Raw genomic sequence first — 22,792 nt, 5'->3', positions numbered from 1 at the left:
GATAGGCGTTCACGGTTGGAGTGAAACCGCACCTGTTTGGAGAATGCGCCCTACACATGAAAGGCGGGAATGCTCCTGGCATTTTGTGAATTGGGTGGTAAGGTAATATAATCTATGAGTTCGAAAATTGTTAATATTTTATCTAATTTAATTATCATCAATAATATATAGTGGGTTATTACAGAGTTAATCGGAATACCATACGATAATATTTGTATAGCTTAAAACCCAGACGATGGAGGAGTCTATATATAGCACTAACTTACCAACTTCAGCCAAGAGTACAGTGTTGTACAGTTTTTTACATAAAAGGGTTGTGAATCGAGGACTTTTAATTGGCGGTCCTGTGTAGGCAGACGTCTGCAGAGGTTCTGTGTTAGATCCGAGTGTTGGCCTTTGTTCTACGTAAACACTTATGCATACATTTCATGCTGATGCGATTTGTCATGGACTTTGACTTTTGACTTTGATCTGTAACTGTGTTGCTGCATCCGGGTAGCATCAACGGAACCACAAGGTAGCAGCTGGTAGCCAGACCGTGGATCGTATCTTAGAGACTCTAGGGGTTTATTATAAGTATAATATGTAATTAGCTTTTATAGGTACTTTTGTATAATATTGTATCTTATGTGTCATTTGTGCAATAAAGTGTATCTAGTTTTACTTAAGGAAAAACCAAAAACAATCATGTATATTTTGTACAATAAATCTTGTATATATTGTATAACAGTATTGGTATCATTCCTTACCACACTTGCATTGCCGAGCACGTCCTAGTTACAGCTTTGGTCAATTTCATCGGGTGATGAATTGAGTTCCTCTAGAAAAAAAACAGCATGGATAGCTTGACAGTTCATTCAAGACGAACGCAATTTATTACCCGACTCTCACCTTGTGTAGGTCTAGATCTGACACCTTCTGCACCTTGTGTAGGTCTAGCTTCTGACTCACACCTTGTGTAGTAGCTAGCTTCTGACTCACACCTTGTGTAGAGCTAGTCTGACTCGCACTGTGTAGCGCTTCTGACTCGCACCTTGTGTAGAGCTAGCTTCTGACTCACACCTTGTGTAGGCTAGCTACTCACACTTCTGACTAGCTTCTGACTCACACCTTGTGTAGGGCTAGCTTCTGACTCACACCTTGTGTAGAGCTAGCTTCTGACTCACACCTTGTGTAGAGCTAGCTAGCTTCTGACTCACACCTTGTGTAGAGCTAGCTTCTGACTCACACCTTGTGTAGAGTAAGCTTCTGACTCACACCTTGTGTAGACCTAGCTTCTGACTCACACCTTGTGTAGAGTAAGCTTCTGACTCACACCTTGTGTAGACCTAGCTTCTGACTCACACCTTGTGTAGAGTAAGCTTCTGACTCACACCTTGTGTAGACCTAGCTTCTGACTCACACCTTGTGTAGACCTAGCTTCTGATCCACACCTTGTATAGAGCTATTTTCTGAATCACACCTTGTATACAGCTGGCTTCTGACTCACACCTTGTGTAGAGCTAAATTCTGACCCACACATTTTATAAGCTAGCTTCTGACTCAGACCTTGTGTAGGGCTAGCTTCTGCCTCCCAACTTGTATAGAGCTAGCTTTTGACTCACACCTTGTGTAGGGCTAGCTTCTGACTCACACCTTGTGTAGGGCTAGCTTGACTCACAACTTGTATAGAGCTAGCTTTTGACTCACACCTTGTGTAGGGCTAGCTTGACTCACACCTTGTGTAGGGCTAGCTTCTGACTCACACCTTGTGTAGGGCTAGCTTCTGACTCACACCTTGTGTAGGGCTAGCTTGACTCACAACTTGTATAGAGCTAGCTTCTGACTCACACCTTGTGTAGGGCTAGCTTGACTCAGACCTTGTATAGGGCTAGCTTCTGACTCACACCTTGTGCAGGGCTAGCTGCTTGCAACACAGATATACAAGGTTTTTATTAAGCAATTACAATGTTTGACATTGCTATATGCCGTGATCTAAAACTCATGAAAGTTTACATTTATCCTAGAATAATTTAAAGCAGATCCATGGATACTTTTAAATAAAGTAGACTTCCTCAGGAGATATCTACACATTTGCACTGAATGATAAGATACGATGCATTTCATCACAGAAAATCACACATTTGTTAAATTGGATTATAGACAAATGCTGGAAGTAAAACTTGTCATGTTGCCAGCAGTAATATGCATTGTTATATATTTGAATATTTTGTCTTCAAAATTTACATTTTCAATAGAGTGTAGCTGTTAACATCAAATAGTATTTTAAAGTAATTATGCGACATGACAAAATAGATGGAACCTTTCGTTGTAAAAAGGAAAGTGAATGTACATTGTCTAATGCGTTTAAAAAAAACCACTTAAGAACTACAGACTCAAGAACAGTTTTTAATGTTTTATTCACCACCAGAAAATTGCCAACATATCGAGAATTGCAATACCAAAATGCATAGGTTTTAATTTAAAAAGCACAAATAACAGCTGAAAATGATGTTTTTAGCTGTTATTTGATGTTTTACATGTTTACAGCGTATTAGTCATTGTTAAGTGATTTTAAGGAATAAAAAGGGATATTTAATAAAGCACAGTTTATGTGTTATAACTAATGTTATAAGGCGTCATACATGTTTGTCTGTCCATTTGAATTATTTTCACAACTTCATTCATTAAAACGTATAGTTTTCAATAGATTACTGAAGTAAAAATGACAAAGTTAAAATGTTCGCCAAGTGATGACACATGTAACTTTAATCTGTTCACATGACAAATAAAAGTGTACCATGGACGAATCAGAAACTTTTGGGATTAATAAAAAGGCCAAAATGAAAGAAGTAACAAAAGGATCATATTGCAGAATTTTAATCCTAGAAGTTTTAATCACAGTATATGACAAAGGTGGCTAAATGATAATGGTCGTGTTGGTAAGATATTAAGTGAAGTTCAAGCTTTGCATACAAGTTTCGGGAACCTTACCTTCATACTACACTCACTCACAATAGTGATGTTTATGACCGACACTAAGATCTGTCCATATTCGCTTGGCATTACAGCAACAAAACTTAATACTCATTTCCATTACACTGACACCTTCGTTTAACAAAAATAATAGATAAAATCACAATCTGGTCACCTCGGATTGGGCTTCTTTCTTGTTCACCGACTCTATAGTATATATCTCTGCTTCGTAGACATGACCTCCCTTATCATGACGTTTTGTGTGAATTATCATACATATAACATTGGCTACAATCACAACCGACGCCATCAAACTAATGTAACAAAACCAGAGAAGAGACACCTCCTGCATTAGATGTCCTAAAGCTATAGGGGTAATTAGAGCAAACAGGTACGCTATTACAAGAAGGTAGCTGGACACCTTACCACTGACAGCAATCAGATTCGAGTTGATCCAGCTAAGAGCGGTAGGCCACATGATACTGGTGCCTAACCCGGTTATACAGGCTGATGCCCAGACGCCAATATCATCAAAGGTATAGACACTAATATTTAAACAAACAAACCCAAACGTATCAAGAAGACTAACAACCAGTAAAATCGTGTGTGCCTTCATCACTCGTACTAGAACAATTCCTACAAATTTGCCACCTAGTCTAGAGAACGAGAGGACGGACGTTACCATGGCTGCAGAGGTCTTGGTCCAATCTAGATACCGGAGACAGAACACCGTTAGATATTGTGGATAACACACCTCCATGACGGTGTAAATTCCGGAAAATAATCCAATGTTGATGAACTGCAGATAATTTGAGACTGGTGACGTTTTGTCAAGAAATGTGCTCTTCTTAAACGTTTGTGGTCCCGTAGAATCTTCGACACCTGTTTTCAGGTACACAATCAAGAACGGCACTGCCACAGCTACCGCCATCCCTGCAGATATAGAGTAAGCGATATAAAGTCTCGAGTCAGTCTGTGGGTATCTGGAAGGAGATCTGGTATCATTTACAAACGTTTCATCTCCAGAGCAGCATGTACCGGTCTGGATTGGTGTGTTACTGATATTTGCAACTTCGTTAGTGATTTCCTTTTCATGCAAGAATGGCGCCGTTCCGATGGGTGCAACTGCACAGGAAATCTCTAGAAACGCGTACAAAATGAAGACATAGGTCCTGCCTCTTGAATCAGTTCCCCATATTTGTATGGATGCCGTGGTGATGCCTTTAATGTGGATTATGAAACAGATATCATTGAAAGAAGGTCAAATGCAATAACGAAATATATGCAAGTTTGGAAATAATTACAATTCAGAATTGTGTTAATGTGACGCATGTATGGTTTCTATATTACACTTAAGGAAATATACATAGTAGAAATTTGATCAGCATTATACCATTTAATAAAGGACTAAAATACTCTTACCTACATTGAGTATGGATTGCAAGATTCCGTGTAGAGCATGTATACCGACCATTAGTTCGTAAACTGTACACCAGGGGATTGCAGCCACAACTCCACTCTGTAATACCAGGGACACAGCGAATACGATGTATTTATTGACCTTTGACAGCAGTATCCCTCCCAGTCCCGCACCAATCAGACGCCCGGAATAGTAAGATGTTAGTATGGAGGACCCTTTTTCTAGACTGACGCCGGCGATCTCAATGAGGTCCGGGAAGGCAGGTCTAAGCTGTCCATCGTTGTATCCCTAAACAAGAAACAACGTCATATTGTATCGGTCACGAGGTTATCTTCCTAAAATACTGAGGATATAGCCATGCAACGATCTAGATAACAATTTAAATATTTCTTTACTAGACATCCCTGAGTAGTACGAATATACTCAGGATAATAAGCTGAACCAATCATGTACATACTTACCAATACCACTCGCCGTACTCGCCTACATACTTACCAATACCACTCGCCGTACATACTTACCAATACCACTCGCCGTACATACTTACCAATACCACTCGCCGTACATACTTACCAATACCACTCGCCGTACATACTTACCAATACCACTCGCCGTACATACTTACCAATACCACTCGCCGTACATACTTACCAATACCACTCGCCGTACATACTTACCAATACCACTCGCCGTACATACTTACCAATACCACTCGCCGTACATACTTACCAATACCACTCGCCGTACATACTTACCAATACTCACATACTACAATACACTCGCCGTACATACTTACCAATACCACTCGCCGTACATACTTACCAATACCACTCGCCGTACATACTTACCAATACCACTCGCCGTACATACTTACCAATACCACTCGCCGTACATACTTACATTACCAATACCACTCGCCGTACATACTTACCAATACCACTCGCCGTACATACTTACCAATACCACTCGCCGTACATACTTACCAATACCACTCGCCGTACATACTTACCAATACCACTCGCCGTACATACTTACCAATACCACTCCCCTACATACTTACCAATACCACGAAGGCGTTGATTACCAGGATGCTAAACACAAACTTGATTCTCGTGTCCTTGTTCTCTAGAACCTCCCTGATAAATGACGGATTACTACACCTGGCTGAGTCAGCACCCTCCTTAGACTCCGTCATAGTATCTTGTGATATAGAACTGTGTAGTCCCCTACTTCGTATAACGGTAATCCTTGGGTTGGTCTCGCGACACTGGCTCCCCTGCTGATCGTCCGATGTGTTGGACCTCTCCATTTGTGATTCTGTGTAACACAGATTCTTCTTCCTGTCTCATAATTGTCACCAAAAGGAGCATTAAAATATCTAAAAGGTAACTACAATTAGGATAGTATTTTTATATTCTTTCTCCTCTGTCACATTTCTCGGGAAATGTAATTAAGATTTGTTTTTTGTTTTTTTACTAGAAAGCACTGCTTTTGCAACGACTTTAATTTATCTTTCCAAATTGCCAATTTTGCACTTTGAGATTACGACATAGGATTTAATATGTATACAAATAAAGACACGCTAAAACGTAAGTCAATTATCTGCTGCGCACCAACATACATATATAATTTGACATAGTGAAAATTAGGGCAAGTCTTGAGAATACAATGTGCCTAAAATAGTATTGACCGGATTAACAGCATAGCATTTTGATTTATTTAAAGACCCTTACCTCGGAAAATTCACTGCTAGCGGACGATTATACTTTTTTCCGTACGTGTGAATTTGAATCGCGTGTATTGCTAAATTTTGGCGCGAATCGCGTGTATTGCTAAATTTTGGCTTGCGTGATAAATACATTATATATATATATACCTACCAAGGCCTGCGACAAGTGAAAAAGCAGGGTACCTTTCGGCGATAACAGGATGACATAACTCAGAAAAAGAGACTAATTTTGCTATTTAATTTCCGTGTAAAGTATTTTTCTGAATTTTACATTGTTCGACAAAAAGAGTTTTAAAAATTCTTAAAGCAGCTTGTTTTAAAAGAAAGTTAGTGAACTAAAGCATCCGAGAGTGAGTAAAATTAATTCAAGCACAAAAATTATTCACAACCTTTTCCTGAGGTGTGGGTGAGCAGCTTAACACTTACGAAATATTCATATGATAATGGGATGATTTGTTTATTTAATTAAGTGTATGTTTTGCGAAGTGCATGTTTTGGGAGACTGTGGTATATTTATGTTGTGTCTCCTTGTATAGTGGAACTGTTGCCCATTTTATAGTGCTATATCACTGAAGCATGCCTCCGAAGACACCAAGCAACATACCCCACCCGGTCACATTATACTGACAACGGGCAAACCAGTCGTCCCACTCCCTGTATGCTGAGCGCTAAGCAGGAGCAGACACTACAACTTTTTAAAGGGACATAATAATAATTTGTTCTGTATGCTTAGATATGGTTTTCAGATGTTTATTGAATATTTTATTACAATGATTGGTTATCTAAAACGACAGAAAAACGTGGGGAATACCTACCTCAAAAATGATAAAAATAGACCGTCATATTCTATATTTGGAACACAAAACGAAAGCTGGTCGAAACAAGGTTATACTGAACAACAAACTTGCTGACATGACAAGGAATATAAGTTTTCCACATTTTAAGATTATTTTCTAATTTACGATGGTTGAAAAATGAAGTTTAAGCCACATGTTATAAAATTATTTGTATTTATAGCGTAGGAATGATAAGTCAAAAGTCAAACGAGACTTTTCATGCGACAGGGCACCGTGAAGGGAGGACTTATTGCACATATGTACATCACGCAAGTATAAAGTGGGGAGTTGCTCCCGTCTCTTGCATTTCAGCGATCCATTTATATTTACCTACTTTCCCAATCGCGCACGTTACTGACTCTTGACGTACACTGTTTTCTATCAGAATTCGTTTGTGTTCGCTTCACCCACGTTTTTGACCCACCATTTTGTTTACATATATATGTGCAGTGCATTGTGGGAGGTCACCAAAAATTCGACCAGGCCGGTTCAAAATACAGAAATATGCGCCAGTATATTGTTAGTAAATTCCGGATCCGCATTATCCGGAATTGGTTCCTTATATTACGCTCGCCTTGATGACGTCATTACAAGCTTTACAGTCTGCGTTTGTGTTGTGATTTGTCTTCCAACGTTTAGCCTAATATTGGCGTGGTGGCAGCGAGATTCTTACTCACACCTTTTCATCAGCAAACGGATGAACTTTTGAACTGTAAGAGACATTTAATCACAGCGTATAAACATTATACCCGGGTCGCAAGCGTGGTGTGTAACTGTGTAAGTCAATTCGCCCAACAAAAATGGCGAACCAAAATAGAGCACCAAAACAGTGGTGTCTGAGTAAAGTGGAGACAATAAACTCTTTTGAAAATTGGAGGCAAAACCTGGTGTACACGTTGTCACTCGATGCCAATTTCGCCCCATTTCTTGTTGAAGGCGTGCAATGGGAGAAAAAGACCAGAGACACTCCTCATAGAGGTTTTGTTGACGACGATAATAATGTCCCCCAGGCACGGAGGAAAACACGTGCACAGAAAGTCAGTGCACTTGAAATGATGTTGGGTCAAATCGCGAACTTTTGTCCTATAATTTCACGAAGTACCATAGTGAAGAACTCAATTTCTCTCCCGTCAATCTGGCAGACAATTCGCTTGCACTTCGGATTTCAATCGACCGGGGCTCACTTTATCGATTTCGCGTCAATAACACTCGAAGCTAATGAAAGGCCGGAAGACCTGTTTCAGAGAATAACGGCGTTTATTGAGGATAATTTACTTCGTCGCGACATGGGAATCACTCATCACGGACAAGAAATCGCTGACGATGAAGAACTGTCTCCCACCATTGAAAACATAGCAGTCTTAACATGGCTTCGCCTAATAAACCCTGAACTTCCTCGTCTTGTTAAACAGCGGTACGGTACCGAATTGAGAACACGAACTCTTGCATCAATTAAGCCGGAAATATCGCAGGCTTTAGATTCATTGTTAGATGAAATAAGAGCTAGCGACGATGCCAAAGTGATGAGAGCAGCGATATCGAACACTCGATCTCAAGGTCTCGCGTTTCCGCCCAAGCCCACCCCGCGTCCACGCGCTACCGTTTCATCGAAATCGTGCCCCCTCTGTAAGGAAGCAGGCCGGCCAAGCACACACTTCCTCAGTAAATGTACATTTTTCCCTTGAATGATCGAAAATACCTCGCTAAAGCGCGATGTGTTATGAATTCGGATGCTGCACCCAGTGACGAAGAAGACTCCGATTCTTCCAATACCGCGCGTGTCGAAGTTAGTGTGAATAGGGTACAAATCCGCCAATCACCGTATCTCGATGCCTTTTATGGATATCACACAGTTCGTTTAACGATTGACAGCGGCGCGACAGGCAACATGATTCATTCGTCAATAACTACTAAGTTAGGCGTACATGTAAACAAGTCATCACATGTCGTGAGTCAGGCTGACGGTATCTCCGCATTACACGTTATCGGTGAAACGCGCTTCTCATTTCATCACAATGGTCATGATTTGTTTTTCGAAGGTCTTGTTGTGGACAATATCGCGACAGATGTTCTCGCGGGTATCCCGTTTATGGAGAAAAACGACATCTCTATCCGACCATCTCGACATGAAGTAGTCATAGGCGATAACTACGCGTTCACGTATGGTTCCCAGCTACGAGGATCAAACCAACACATCGTACAGCGTGCACAAGTTCTTCGTGCTCCGGTCGCCACAACAACCACTGTATGGCCGGGCGAATTCCTTGAAGTGAAACTCCCTGACGATGTTGCGCCTTCTGATGAAACTTTCTCTATAGAGCCTCACCCCACGACTAATGAACCGTTTTCCTGGCCGCCACCGTCTCTTGTATCTAGCGTGGCAGGGACAATCAGAATACCCAACCTTACTACTGAACCTCAAACTGTTAAACGAAACGAGCACCTGTGCAAAATCCGATCGACATTTTGCCCCGAACCGCTCCCACCGTTAAGTGATATGAACATGTCAACCAAAACTCAAACTCAAAAAGCCGGAAACGTTAGGTATTCTGACAGTGTAAACCTAGACCCTGATAATATTCTGTCTGGAGATGTGAAATCCCGCTTTCAAGACTTGTTAGGTCAACACGATAGTGTCTTCAACCCTACCTTCTCTGGTTATAACGGCGCTGTTGGTCCATTGAAGGCTACGGAAGACTGCCCCAATATAGTAAACACCAGTTGGATGAACTTCAAAATAAGTTTGACGAGCTCGAGGGTCTGGGCGTTTTTCGTCGCCCCGAGGATGTGAGCGTAAATGTAGAGTATGTGAATCCATCCTTCCTCGTAAAAAAGCCTAACGGTGGCTTTCGGTTAGTTACCGCGTTCGCCGACGTAGGACGGTACAGTAAACCCCAACCATCGCTCATGCCCGATGTGGACTCCACGTTGAGACAGATCGCACAATGGAATTACATCGCCGTCACAGATCTGACAAAATCGTTTTACCAGATCCCGCTTGATAAAAACTCTATGAAGTACTGTGGTGTAGTGACTCCGTTTCGAGGCGTCCGCGTTTATGCCCGGTCTGCCATGGGTATGCCCGGTTCTGAAACGGCTTTGGAGGAATTGACATGCCGTGTTCTCGGTCATCTCGTTCAGGAAGGAATCGTTGCGAAAGTAGCAGACGATCTCTATTGCGGGGGAAACTCGGAAGAGGAATTGCTATCAAACTTCGGTCGATTACTGGATGCCTTACAAAAGTCTGGCTTGAATCTCTCCTCGACCAAAACCGTAATTGCACCAAAGGAAGTCACAATCCTCGGATGGATTTGGCGTCAAGGAACGCCCAGAGCATCGGCACACCGAATCGCCGCACTCGCCTCGTGTGAACCACCGACAACAGTCACTGGTCTGCGTTCTTTCGTTGGAGCCTATAAGGTACTCGCACGCGTCATAAAAAGCTGTTCGTCTTTAATATCGCCACTCGATAGCGCTACTGCTGGAAGGGAGTCGAAAGACAAAATATTATGGTCCGATGAACTGTTGTCGTCTTTCCGTAAAGCTCAGACCGCTTTGAGCACCAACAAGTCCATAACATTACCGCGATCAAACGACCAATTGTGGATAGTCACCGACGGTGCAGTCAAGTGTAAAGGTCTGGGAGCGACTTTGTACATCGCGCGCGGTAATAAACTACTGCTTGCCGGCTTCTTCAGTGCCAAACTGCGACAGAATCAGAGTCTATGGATTCCCTGTGAAATTGAAGCCCTTTCGATTGCTTCCGCTATAAAACACTTCAGCCCTTATATTATCCAGTCTACGGCTTCGGCTTGCGTGTTAACAGACAGTAAACCATGTGTGGAAGCTTACGAAAAACTGTGTAGGGGCGAGTTCTCGGCTAGCCCGCGTGTCTCCACATTTTTGGCTACCGCTAGTCGATATCAAATTTCTATCAGACATGTCGCCGGTGCTGCTATCTTACCGTCGGACTTTTCTAGCCGGAATGCCGCAGAGTGTGAAGAGCCCAACTGTCAAGTTTGTTCGTTCATTCGGTACATCGAAAGCTCTGTGGTACGCCACATTACCACAGAAGATGTGTTGAACGACTCGGTGAAGCTGCCGTACATAAGCAGACCTGCGTGGATATCTATTCAGAGTGAATTCTCTGACCTGCCCACTTGAAACAAGGGACACGGCCGTCGAAAAAACTCACAAATATCAAGGACGTCAAACGTTATCTACAATCTGCCTCAATTGCACAAGACGGACTTTTGGTTGTGAAGAAAGATATCCCGTTTGAACCACAGCGTGAACGAATAATCATTCCGCGCAACGTATTGGAAGGTCTTCTGACGTCGCTCCATATCAAATTGGACCACCCGTCAACTCATCAACTCAAAGCCGTTGTACATCGCTATTTCTTCGCCCTCGACATGGACAAGGCAGTTGAACGAACAACATCCGGATGTCATCAATGTGCGTCACTCAGCAAAATTCAGCGTCACACTCGGGTGCAAAGCACTGGGGATCCCCCAGCAAAAATCGGTCTGATGTTTGCGGCGGATGTTATGAAACGCGAACGCCAACCTATTCTCGTGGTTCGCGAGTACGTCACATCGTTCACTGCCGCGATAATATTGGAAAACGAACGACGCGAATCTCTTCGTGACGGTCTGATGTACTTGTGCTCGGAAATGCATCCGTTAGACGGCCCATTCTCCGTTATTCGAACAGATGGCGCGCCTGGGTTTTCCGCTCTCGTGAACGACAAGGACTTGTCTAAACACCGATTGAGGATTGAAATCGGCCGTGTCAAAAACCCAAACAAAAATCCTGTTGCCGAACGCGCGATCCAGGAATTGGAGGACGAAATCCTACGACAAGACCCTACGTGCAGAGCAGTAACACCTCTCCTCTTAGGACTCGCTGTGTCCCGGATGAACACGCGCTTTCGAAACCGAGGGTTATCCGCTCGTGAAATGTGGACTCAACGAGATCAGTTCACTCACCATCAAATCCCAGTTGACGACCAGCAATTGATTTCGCGTCAACACGATCTCAAAACCGCAAACCATCCTTATAGTGAGAAATCGAAATCACCGTCCAACTGTCTGCCTACGCCTCCGCAAAGTCGCGTTGGAGACATCGTGTACGTGAACGACGACCGTAATAAGTTCTACGGAAGGGACAGATATATCGTTGTATCTTGTGACGGTCAGTGGCGTAACATTTGTAAGTTTGCAGGATCTCAACTCCGTAAATCGCCATACAGCGTGAGGATTCTGACTTGTTTAAGGTTCCTTCCACCACTTTGACAAGAACGGAAAGAGAAACTCTCGCGTCTGACAATTCTGTGCTCAACGATGAGGACGAGTCGGACTCGTGTAATGAAACATTGCCAACTAGTATTGGAAACAGACCGATGACATTTCGCGAAAATGAGCAACCGCTAGAAACTCCACAACCACAACCACTACCCGAAATTCCTAGCGTCATATCGGAGATACCAGCGCATGAATTCAACCCTCAGTCGACCCTTAACGATGGACAAGAAACTTTCACAACCCCGATCGTAACCAACAGGCCTCGCCGGGAAATCCAACGTCCCAAGTATCTGGATGACTATGTGACTGATTAATAAGTGAACCTTTTTGATTGAACGTGTTAGTTATGGAGTGACTAGTGACCATGTACCAGTAATGTTTTTCCAACGCCTTTTAATTGTTTCTTATTTTTCTAAGTGCCAAATAGGTAGCTTTGTAATAACTTTTCCTTGTCCAATTATCGGATGTAACTTTGAACTCTAATGATCTTTTGAATATGTTAAGTGTGTATTTTTTGTGAAAATAACCGGGGCAGAATAATCCCCTTACACGCACGAGGGCAGTCTACCCAATGAGTGTGCTCATGTTTAAAAGTATATACTATAATTGATGTTCTCTCTTTGAAAGAAAAAAGCGGTAGCGCCAGTATATTGTTAGTAAATTCCGGATCCGGCATTATCCGGAATTGGTTCCTTATATTACGCTCGCCTTGATGACGTCATTACAAGCTTTACAGTCTGCGTTTGTGTTGTGATTTGTCTTCCAACGTTTAGCCTAATATTGGCGATGGAATTTCCATTATAATTATTTCATTTGACACATTTGCACAATAACTGAGATATATTACTTAGTAAGGTACTGACACGTCGTAAATATGTATTTTACTCAAATTTACATGGTTTATTTAGGTTCATGTCCCTTTAAGACTTTTGTGTCTCGGCCAGTGGACAGAACCCAGAGCCTTTCTCACAGGGGCGAACGCTCATAAAGGGAAGCTTCCTAAATAGGATGTTTTGTATAGATGACATGTAATTACATCTACAGGATGACTATATTTTGAATACAATTCCACACAATAACGTAAAATTTAACAAGAGTGCATTATCACACGGGCCAGGTCTGTTGGTGGAGGAAAGACGGAGTATCCGAAGGAAAACCACCGACCAATAGTCAGTACCTTGCAACTGCCCCACGTGGGATTCGAACTCGCGGCCCAAAGGTGGGTCGCGAGTCCGAATCCCGTTAGCATAATGACACGAAATGTAAATGGTGAAGATTTGTATATACATAGATACATAATTATGTGTTTTTATTTATTTCTGATTGGCTTAAACTTCACTTTTTTCCTTCTTGATTAAACACGATAGCCACAAGAAAAACTTAACTGTGCATTGTGCCTTCATCTCAGATTGATATAAGATATTAGAACGTATAGATCTTATAACATAAAAATATAGAAATACATTGTGACGTCATGTTGTATGACGTCACATCACAATCACTTTTGAAGTTGACAAAATATTTTAATAGACCCAGGACGTACCCAAATATGGCGAAAAGGGACATTTCGAATTTCATGACGTCAAGATAATCTATTGGTACGTCCGTTCATTATTCATCAAGAGGTAATGGAAAGGAGCAGGTATCCGACAATTAACTTGATCATGTAAATTATTGTGTGTACATTTCCGTTTCATATTTGCAGGCTTCAGTTTCCTCTTCGAAATTCTTCAACTTTCACTGTATAGAATATCAGCGTCCATACTTTACATAAGGGAGAATGTTTGATATATTACGTAAATGTCGTGTACATGTGTATTCATAATAAAACAATTATCGACTCGAAATTCATATTTATATCATATCAAATGAACATTAACATAGAATTTAATCATTTCAATACACAAACAAAGGAAGTTTTTACTCCTGGTGAAGTACAAACTGTTAATATGATTTAACTGACCACGCAGGTAGGGCGTTAAAAATAGCATTGTATTTGCTTCACCTAATACATGATCGTAAAACACTACTATTTAGGATATTATCTTATCTTGTCTTCATAACTGACTTTCTTTTTTCCAACGTCTCCCTTGACACCACCTCACTTTTCGTCTTCTGTTGAGCGGTCGACCCCGTGAGGTAGGCTCCGGGTTCTGTCCCCTGGCCGAGACACACCAAAGTGTCACCTAACTCACTAGCCATGCATGATTGTCTTTATACAGAATCTGGATTAGATACACTTATGAATAGAAGGTGAAAACACTAAATCATTCAATTCCATCAGATTGTTCATGGTCAGTGCCCCCCCCCCCCCCCCTTAATACCTAACTAACATGCTCTCAGCTCGTTATCGTAATATTCACTCATACAACACAAGGGAAACCGATTCTTTCTATCAACCTCCATGCCGCACTAACCTTTACAAAGACTCCTTTCTAACTTCTTCTGTGGACCTATGGAACTCGCTTCCGGACATTATAAAATTTAATCCATCTATTACCTGTCTCAAAAACTTCCTTAACACTGATATCCTAGCTGTCTCTCTCTACTATTATCATTGAAAAACAAGGCACGGCCAGATTCACCACTCCCGTCTTAGAATGCATTGTAGTTCTCTACACTCTCATCTATATCATTGTAATCTTGTAGTTAGTCCTCGCTGCTCCTGTAACCAATCGGACGAAACTTCTGAACATTTCCTTCTCCATTGTCTAAATTACCAACAAACAAGAATGGTATGTTTTACCCATGACTATGGTATTAACACTTTACTCTATGGTAACCCTAATATGCCCGATCATTACAATGTAAATATTTTTGATACGGTTCAAAATTTCATCAGTCGCTCAAACCGTTTCAAGTTGATATAAATACATATATATCCATCAGTACTACTCTACTGTCCATCTTAAAACCAATCTGATCTTTTTCGTATATTGGGTATATTATCATGACCCGTGTTAGTTTTACTAATGATCAAACTAAGGCCGATTTATCAACAAATCTCTGGTTTTGTATGGTTGAAAAATAAACACCATTTTTCTCTACTCAATCCCTGCACCCTTCCCTTTCCCTACCGAATCATTGTATAAATACCACTGAAAATTCTGACATCAGTACTGTCCTATTGCTTATGAGTTATATATATATGGAGACGGATTAATATAAGTACATTGTACTTGTTTCTGTATCCAACCTTTTTGATATGAATATTGTACTGTATCGTTATTGAATTGAATAAAATATTGTTTAAACCATATAAAAAATGGCAAAAAAATTAAATCTAATATAAAAATAATGATCTTTGATTCGTTTTATATTATGTAAACCGCATAATAAAATCCTTACTAATGAGCTGAGTCTACGCTCTGGGTCCTATATCACAACAATAACTTCAATAAATCTAAATAATTAACAAATAGTATATACTCATGATTTAAAGATAATGTGAATAGAAGATGAAATTACATGTTACTATAATTTTAATAATATTTAATTTCTATCATATGAATCTGAAGCATAAAAGGCATTTGTAAAAATATTATCTATATTAGTAAATGTTTCTAAACTTTACACAGTACTCAAGTAATGATAGTTGTTTCATTCGTAACAACTTTTTTATTCAAAGTGCGTCGATATGTACCATATTAACGTAAAATGAAAAATAAAGTATTTTTTCAAAGTGCGTTGAACCTACACCATATTTAACGCACTTTGAAATAATTTTTCAAAATGCGTTAATTTTCCAAGTGGGTTTGTAACAAAGCTTGCAACTAGAATTGTACATACTTACTGTATGGCATTGGCCAACCATTCAATATCATGCATCTCACTCGGACTTGAGACGTTATAAAGATAAAAAAAAAAATCACTTCTAAAAAAACCATAACTTACTAAGCTGGTGTTCTGATTGAACGACGGGAGGTAACTCTTACAGGACAGGCGCTGATGATCGTGCCACGGCTTCAGTAATGAGCTCGAGTTGTCCCGCGTGATGTTTGACAAAGAAGGGACAAGGGACAGTTTGGATCGCAGTTGCTCAATGATTAATACGGTGGTGCTTTCTTGATCATAAATCTATATAACTAAACGTTTTTGGAAAATTGAGTGAATTCATATAGATCACTCTAGTTATAATCCTCTTACGATTTTCACAATTAGAGTCAGGATTCGGATCCGATTGATATTTATATCAAAACTAAATCAAATTTCCTTTTATATAGTTAACTGAATTTTTGGATATAGAACAAAAAAGACAATATATGGTACACATTGTAAATAATTTTTATTTTCATTCTAAAAGTCACACGACTAGACATTTGAACTAATAGTATAGTTTAATCCGTATTTCACACCGCATGGTCATATAATAAATGCAAGTTGTTTAGATTAAACAAACAACATCAATGAAACCGTTTTAATTAATCAAATGTATACAAGTGCATATCCCGCTTGCTATATTAATCAACAGTTGGTACGCGCCACCAGCCCTGTCGAACTTCTTCACGACTTTTCATACCGCAAATATGTCCAGAATTAGCAAGTAATTACGTCCGCAACATGCCAAGCGTGTGTTACTGACCTTGGAGTAGCCGCTAGTAACATGCTGAGTGAGAAGGGCTGAGGACGAGGCGTCCAGAAAGTTTAGAGGACATTCAGTTACTGCGATGAAATGGAATGTGTAGTATTTAAATACAATATAATTTACGTTTTGTAAAGCCACACACCAATAAAAAAAACTATAGAAGAGTCAGGAAAAGATTTTGAAAAACATCGTTAATAAAGCTCCTAGCCCCTTATTGTTCCCCTGAATGTGATGGACAGAACATTTGGACATTACATCTGACGTTTTCTGACACTTAGAGATTAATCAGACGAACTATATGTGGAGGGTCAGTTATACCTATATAATACATATTTATATTCTCTATAATGGTAGCCCGTGCACAGAAAAGACACATATTTGTTTTTATTACAGTCAGTAATAATGATTTACACGATAAATTATTGCTTATTTGTTAGTTTTTAAAATTCGCTCGCTGAGTTAAGGTATTATTCAAATCTCCTGTCGGTGCCCCTTGTTTGTTTGTCCAGTACTAGACATGCATGCCCACTGCTATCTGATTCGCTGAGCCTCATTTGACGTCATCAGCGTCATGTTGTTGACGTTACATGTCTGTATGGGTCGGGTTAGTGATTAGCAGGGGTCTATAAATACCGATATCAACCCCAGGACAACCCATACCGACATATACTACATACACTAGTGCCAGGAACGACACAGAGGAACTGTCTACCAGCGCCATGAATGCCTTTGTACAGTCAACATGTATCTGTAAGTACTGGACGGTATACTTTTATCTATTTTCATTGTCAACATAGACAAAAAGGAATGTGCTTGCTCTGAGACATTTGTATCAGCCAAATATATATAACCAATGCATGGTGTCTCATAATTAACGTTTTAATTGTCAAAATCATGGCAATACAAGTAATAAAACTTTTTATTGAATATTACTTCAATCGTCAATTATTTTAGTCCTTCTCTCTTGATCTGTGTATTTTTTTAATTTCATTTTATGCGTTATTTGCAAGTGTAATTTTAATTGAATTGGAAAAAGGTATGGCGACATCAAAATTGCATAATTATGTCTTTGTAACAGCGAAAAAAAAACTATTGTTGAAATATTAATACTGTACCATTGATACTTATTTTAGTGTAATCTTCTAAAATACAATTTGTGGATTAAAGACTTTACATGTAAAACATTTTACTTGAGTCGCAGAGATAACATGAATGTTCAAAGTTTGTCTATTGGGTTTTGTCAATGCTTTTTTTAACTCCAAATTGCATGCCACGTCTTGCAAGAATTATTCATTTAATACCGTCTCAAGTGTTTAGATAGTTATTAATTCATTTTCTATGTAGGCTATTCTCACCTAAAAGAGACAACTATATCAAAATATCCCGTCTCAACAAAAATAACACGCAAATTTTCTAGATCGGACAATAGAAAATAATTATGCAATTTTTGCAATGCATTATGCATGAGCGAGAGCTGCAATTTCATTGGCTGGCTGAAATGAAAAGTTGTTTTGCTTCTTTCGGGACACCTCTTCATTTACGTTTGGGGTAACCCACACACCAGAGACACCCGAAGAGAAAATGCCATAATGATTTTCCAGACTCCGAGTGTTGAAAAAAAGACTTTCCGAACAATAAAATTTTGGTGACTTTTTCGTGTTAAGAACCTCCGACTCAAAAAGTAGAAAACAAATTCTGTTACAACTATTTGGAGGTTAGGCCTCTATTTTTCGTATTTTTACTGGACCATTGTTATGTCATGATGCAGGGAGAGACTCTTACATAAAAATGTATACAGAACATGATAAACATCGTATAGGACATCCTCGATATTCCAGGGGTTCCGATCACTTATGATCTCTATGTAGTCTTCAAAGGAAATCTTTGCTAGCCTGCGATTGGTCAAATGTTTTCCGCTGAGCTGCCTTCAATTTTACTATGAGATAGTCCAGGGGTGTAGAGATCGTAAGTGATCGGAACACCTGGAGTATTGAGGATGCGTATAAGCATCCTTTTAAATGCCGTCCTTTTGTGATATTAGTCACTTGATGTTTTGCAAACTATTTAAGTCTAAACTCAAACCCGACGCCTCTGACCATTATAAATTCCTCTACGTCCTTTTGCCAATTCCATACCTTCTGTTTCAGACATCATCCTAGTCGTTGCCACCGCACATTGCCAACAATTTGAGCCCGAACGCACGTGTCCTGAGTTCAGATCTCGTTACGAAGGCGATAATCTCGTGATATCTCTCGACGATGAGTGTGAAATGTGAGTAGAAAATACTATTAAAGTTATTTATATCAAGACATTCGATTTTGGTGGGAAAAAAAATTGATTTTATAAAACCGTAAATTTAACTCCTGACTTCTACGTGCAATTGAGTCACGTGGATAGCTTTACTTCAACTAAGAACACACAGTGGCGGCATCCAATCTTCATAACTTACAAAGCAGCATTTTGATAATTATTTTGAATTAGTTGCGGATGTGATAGCCAAATGGAGTCTTGCGTCTTTGGTCGCAAGTTCAAAACTCAAGTGCGGCAGTTGATAGTTATACTGACTGCGGGTCGATGTTTTTTTCCTCCAAGTACTACGCTTTTCTTCCACCCCTAAACGACAATAAATCATTCTAACTATTAAAGAATAAACTTGAATTCTACATTTTTTTTAAATTCTAGGGTCGTTGGAACACTTGACATAGCCGGACTAAGCGGCTTGGTTGCTGGTGTTCCAAATACCGGAAGCGGAATGTTCGCACCTGTCAGGTAACTATATAAGTTAACGTATTCGTAATGGGAAAAACGAATATTACAATTAAGACGATGTAACTCTTTCTAATGCGATTACAGGTGCCTTTGATTGAACAAGAAGTTGTTTTCTGACATGATTTGCATTGATGTGTTAAACAGAGGATTTCACATTCCGACTGTGACCTACAGGAGACCGTCAAATCTAATGAACACCATCCGCCCCCAGATGCCTGGACGTATGTGTCCGCCATACACCGTCCGCTACCTGGGACCCCGTGTTGTCATGGATACAGTCCCCAACAGGTGTCAGAAGTAAGTCTCTATTCGGTATATCTCGGCAGATTCCGTATTAAAACCTGCAGCATATATTAGGAATCGCTAATATTTTGTACAGTTTGTGTGTGTGTATGTTGTAACCGTTTTTATTTCACACAAGATAATTTCCTCGTTCGCTTAAGCAATATATATAGGAATATTGGGAAGTCATACAATCTAGATACAGATACAATTGCCTACCCACAAATCACGCTGTTTAGATTAATTTGCATATCGGGTTCTTAAAGATGCTCCACCGCCGACAGAGAATAAATGATATTCATCATTTGAACAATAATTGGCATTTAATCGTGTATATATACGCCTAATTAGCACAAAAAATAACATAAAATAATTTAGTTCGCCTTTGGTGCATGCGCAATCATTACTTCATTCCATATAGGATATAGTGCCACGGAATTTTTTCGGGATGCAATTAATTATTTTTCATATTTTTAACTTGAAGTAAAATAAGAAGCTCAAACTTTTCAATGGTGGTAATGGTGTAAAGTAAGTAACTTTTGTAACTGAAGAAAAATACTAAATCGTCTGTTCCTGTTTTTGATAGTGAAAAAATACCATTTGTCAGCGGTGGAGCATCTTTAAAGGTTTAATTATTTCATATAAATCCCATTAACAAAATCATTGGTCACATATACGACAAATTTATTAATCTTCTTTATTTGAATTTTGATATTTATACATTATAATTGGCACTAGACCATCATATACTAGTTTGCATCCCGGGAATTTGCAGCCAAAAAATAATCTGACAGTATGTCTTGTGAATATGCTTTAATAATATTACGACTTCGGAGAATAACACCAAGACATCTATACCATAATCCGTGCGCCTGTGGATGGTGCTACATTGAACCATCTTGAGAGATTCAAATATTACAGTTAATGAAAAACTTATTAAGCCCAATGTTTTTGTTTCAATACAATACATTTGTACGTTTTTGTTTGGACAGGGTACTGGCAGTGAGAACTTTCCAGTCGTTTGTGTCCGCGGGAGAAGGAGCACGGCCTGGTCGTCTAGGCATGAGGTAAGTTATCACGAAATCTTCGGGATGGTTCCAACTTCTACTTAGTATTAGAAGAGTGATAAATATTCCAATTTCGAAAAAAGTTCTTATAATTTCAAATTTCGCAAAAAGTTCTTGTGATCACAATCAATCAACGTTTATCTATTATGGCTTCTAAACTAAAGGCTTTACAAGAAAAAAAGATGCTGATGCAAAAAACTCATCATAATGTTTATAACTTAAAATTGCCGATAATACAAAGAAAGCCATTTAAGTTGTATGGTCTGTGACTTGTTGTATTTTTGGCATAGAAAAAGTATTTAAAGTGTTCTACATATTTTCTCCGCCTCTCTAAGTTTTCAACTTTCGATAATTACTGACTTTTGTAAAGTTCGTATTAGCTAAGTTATTAAACAATTAAATAAAAATATTGATTTTGACGTGTACACGTTTAAAACAGCCCGGAAGTCTCCGAACTGTTCCGATCTATTCCGATCTGTACGGGTATTGCCGATATTGACCACGTGATACGACTCGCGATCGGGTGTCGGTCACGTGATGCAACTTGGTTTTCCCATATTACCTGAAAGTTTGAAACAAGTTTCAAAACGTGTGATATGTCATGCGACATTTACCGCTATGGCAATAGTATATTAGTGCTTTCATGGATCTGAACCATCATATATAAGCATCCATATTCACACAACTTTAAATTTTACTGAGACTATAATGATTAGACTATGTAAGATGTCACCGTCTCAAAGCGGTATGGAAACTAAAGGAGAGAAGAACGAGTTATCGTTCTTTACCTTTCACATCTCAAAGCGGGATGGAGCATCTGGAATACAATAATGACATCATTAAAGATGCTCCACCGCTGACAAATGGTATTTTTTCACTATCAAAAACAGGAGCAGACGATTTAGTATTTTTCTTCAGTTACAAAAGTTACTTACTTTACACCATTACCACCATTGAAAAGTTTGAGCTTCTAATTTTACTTCAAGTTAAAAATATGAAAAAAATAATTAATTGCATCCCGAAAAAATTCCGTGGCACTATATCCTATATGGAATGAAGTTCTGATTGCGCATGCACCAAAGGCGAAGTAAATTATTATATATTATTTTTGTGTTAATTAGGCGTATATATACACGATTAAACACCAATTATTGTTCAAATGATTAATATCATTTATGCTTTGTCGGCGGTGGAGCATCTTTAAGGAGGAGGGAAGTACGAGTTATCGTTCTTTACCTTTCACGTCTCAAAGCGGGATGGAAACTTAAGGAGTATGGAAGTACGAGTTATCGTTCTTTACCTTTCACATCTCAAAGCGGGATGGAAACTTAAGGAGTAGGGAAGTACGAGTTATCGTTCTTTACCTTTCACATTGTTATTTTGGTTTTCAGGATGGTTACAAGACCTGTATTTGAAAACCCGACCCGCTGGGTATAGATGGACGGCTGGACACTTACCACTATATAGATGGATGGCTGGACACTTACCACTATAGATGGACGACTGGACACTTACCACTATAGATGGACGGCTGGACACTTACCACTATAGATGGACGACTGGACACTTACCACAGACAGAAAGACGTGCATGATTTAACGGAAGCCTAAAGAATACTCAATTTTCCTCTGTAAATATTGGCCATTGACACAGGAAATCCATTGTGTGAAATCCATAGTAGAATGTCATTTCTTGTCTTTAATAAATGTTTGTTTATTTTCTCTGTTTGCTTTCGGTTATTAATTACTCATCTAATCCGAAAACACGTTACTTCTCACAAAACCACTCGGTGTACTACCGAACTTTTTAATGGAAGAACCAAATCGTGTGGGAGATAAACTAT

The 22,792-nt window shown here is 39.5% G+C and overlaps 2 protein-coding genes across 2 annotated transcripts; one reads left to right on the top strand and one right to left on the bottom strand.

Moving 5' to 3' along the window:
* Positions 1-2,728: 2,728 nt before the first annotated feature.
* Positions 2,729-4,715, bottom strand: LOC138316856 (sodium-dependent glucose transporter 1-like). Its single transcript, XM_069258505.1, has 2 exons — positions 4,378-4,715; positions 2,729-4,176 (listed from the first exon to the last, which is right to left on the bottom strand). The coding sequence occupies exons 1-2, from the start codon at positions 4,427-4,429 to the stop codon at positions 3,116-3,118; spliced, it is 1,113 nt and encodes a 370-aa protein (XP_069114606.1). The 5' UTR covers positions 4,430-4,715; the 3' UTR covers positions 2,729-3,115.
* Positions 4,716-17,407: 12,692 nt separating this feature from the next.
* Positions 17,408-22,672, top strand: LOC138314174 (uncharacterized). The gene is made up of 6 exons (XM_069254364.1): positions 17,408-17,581; positions 18,979-19,102; positions 19,514-19,600; positions 19,745-19,897; positions 20,875-20,949; positions 22,341-22,672. The coding sequence occupies exons 1-6, from the start codon at positions 17,551-17,553 to the stop codon at positions 22,384-22,386; spliced, it is 516 nt and encodes a 171-aa protein (XP_069110465.1). The 5' UTR covers positions 17,408-17,550; the 3' UTR covers positions 22,387-22,672.
* The last annotated feature ends 120 nt before the right edge of the window (positions 22,673-22,792 follow it).

Source organism: Argopecten irradians, chromosome 2 (assembly GCF_041381155.1).
Source record: "Argopecten irradians isolate NY chromosome 2, Ai_NY, whole genome shotgun sequence".
Classification (NCBI taxonomy): domain Eukaryota; kingdom Metazoa; phylum Mollusca; class Bivalvia; order Pectinida; family Pectinidae; genus Argopecten; species Argopecten irradians.
Note: the sequence above shows the minus strand (reverse complement) of the source record. Positions and strands in the feature narration are given on the sequence as shown.

Excerpts from the sequence above, each read along its gene's own strand:
- LOC138314174 (XM_069254364.1), top strand. The coding sequence starts at position 17,551 with ATGAATGCCTTTGTACAGTCAACATGTATCT. Across the intron at positions 19,898-20,874 it reads GTCCCCAACAGGTGTCAGAA|GGTACTGGCAGTGAGAACTT; the intron begins GTAAGTCTCTAT and ends TTGTTTGGACAG. Across the intron at positions 20,950-22,340 it reads CCTGGTCGTCTAGGCATGAG|GATGGTTACAAGACCTGTAT; the intron begins GTAAGTTATCAC and ends TTTGGTTTTCAG.
- LOC138316856 (XM_069258505.1), bottom strand. The coding sequence starts at position 4,429 with ATGGTCGGTATACATGCTCTACACGGAATCTTGCAATCCATACTCAAT. Across the intron at positions 4,177-4,377 it reads GCAATCCATACTCAATGTAG|GCATCACCACGGCATCCATA; the intron begins GTAAGAGTATTT and ends TCCACATTAAAG.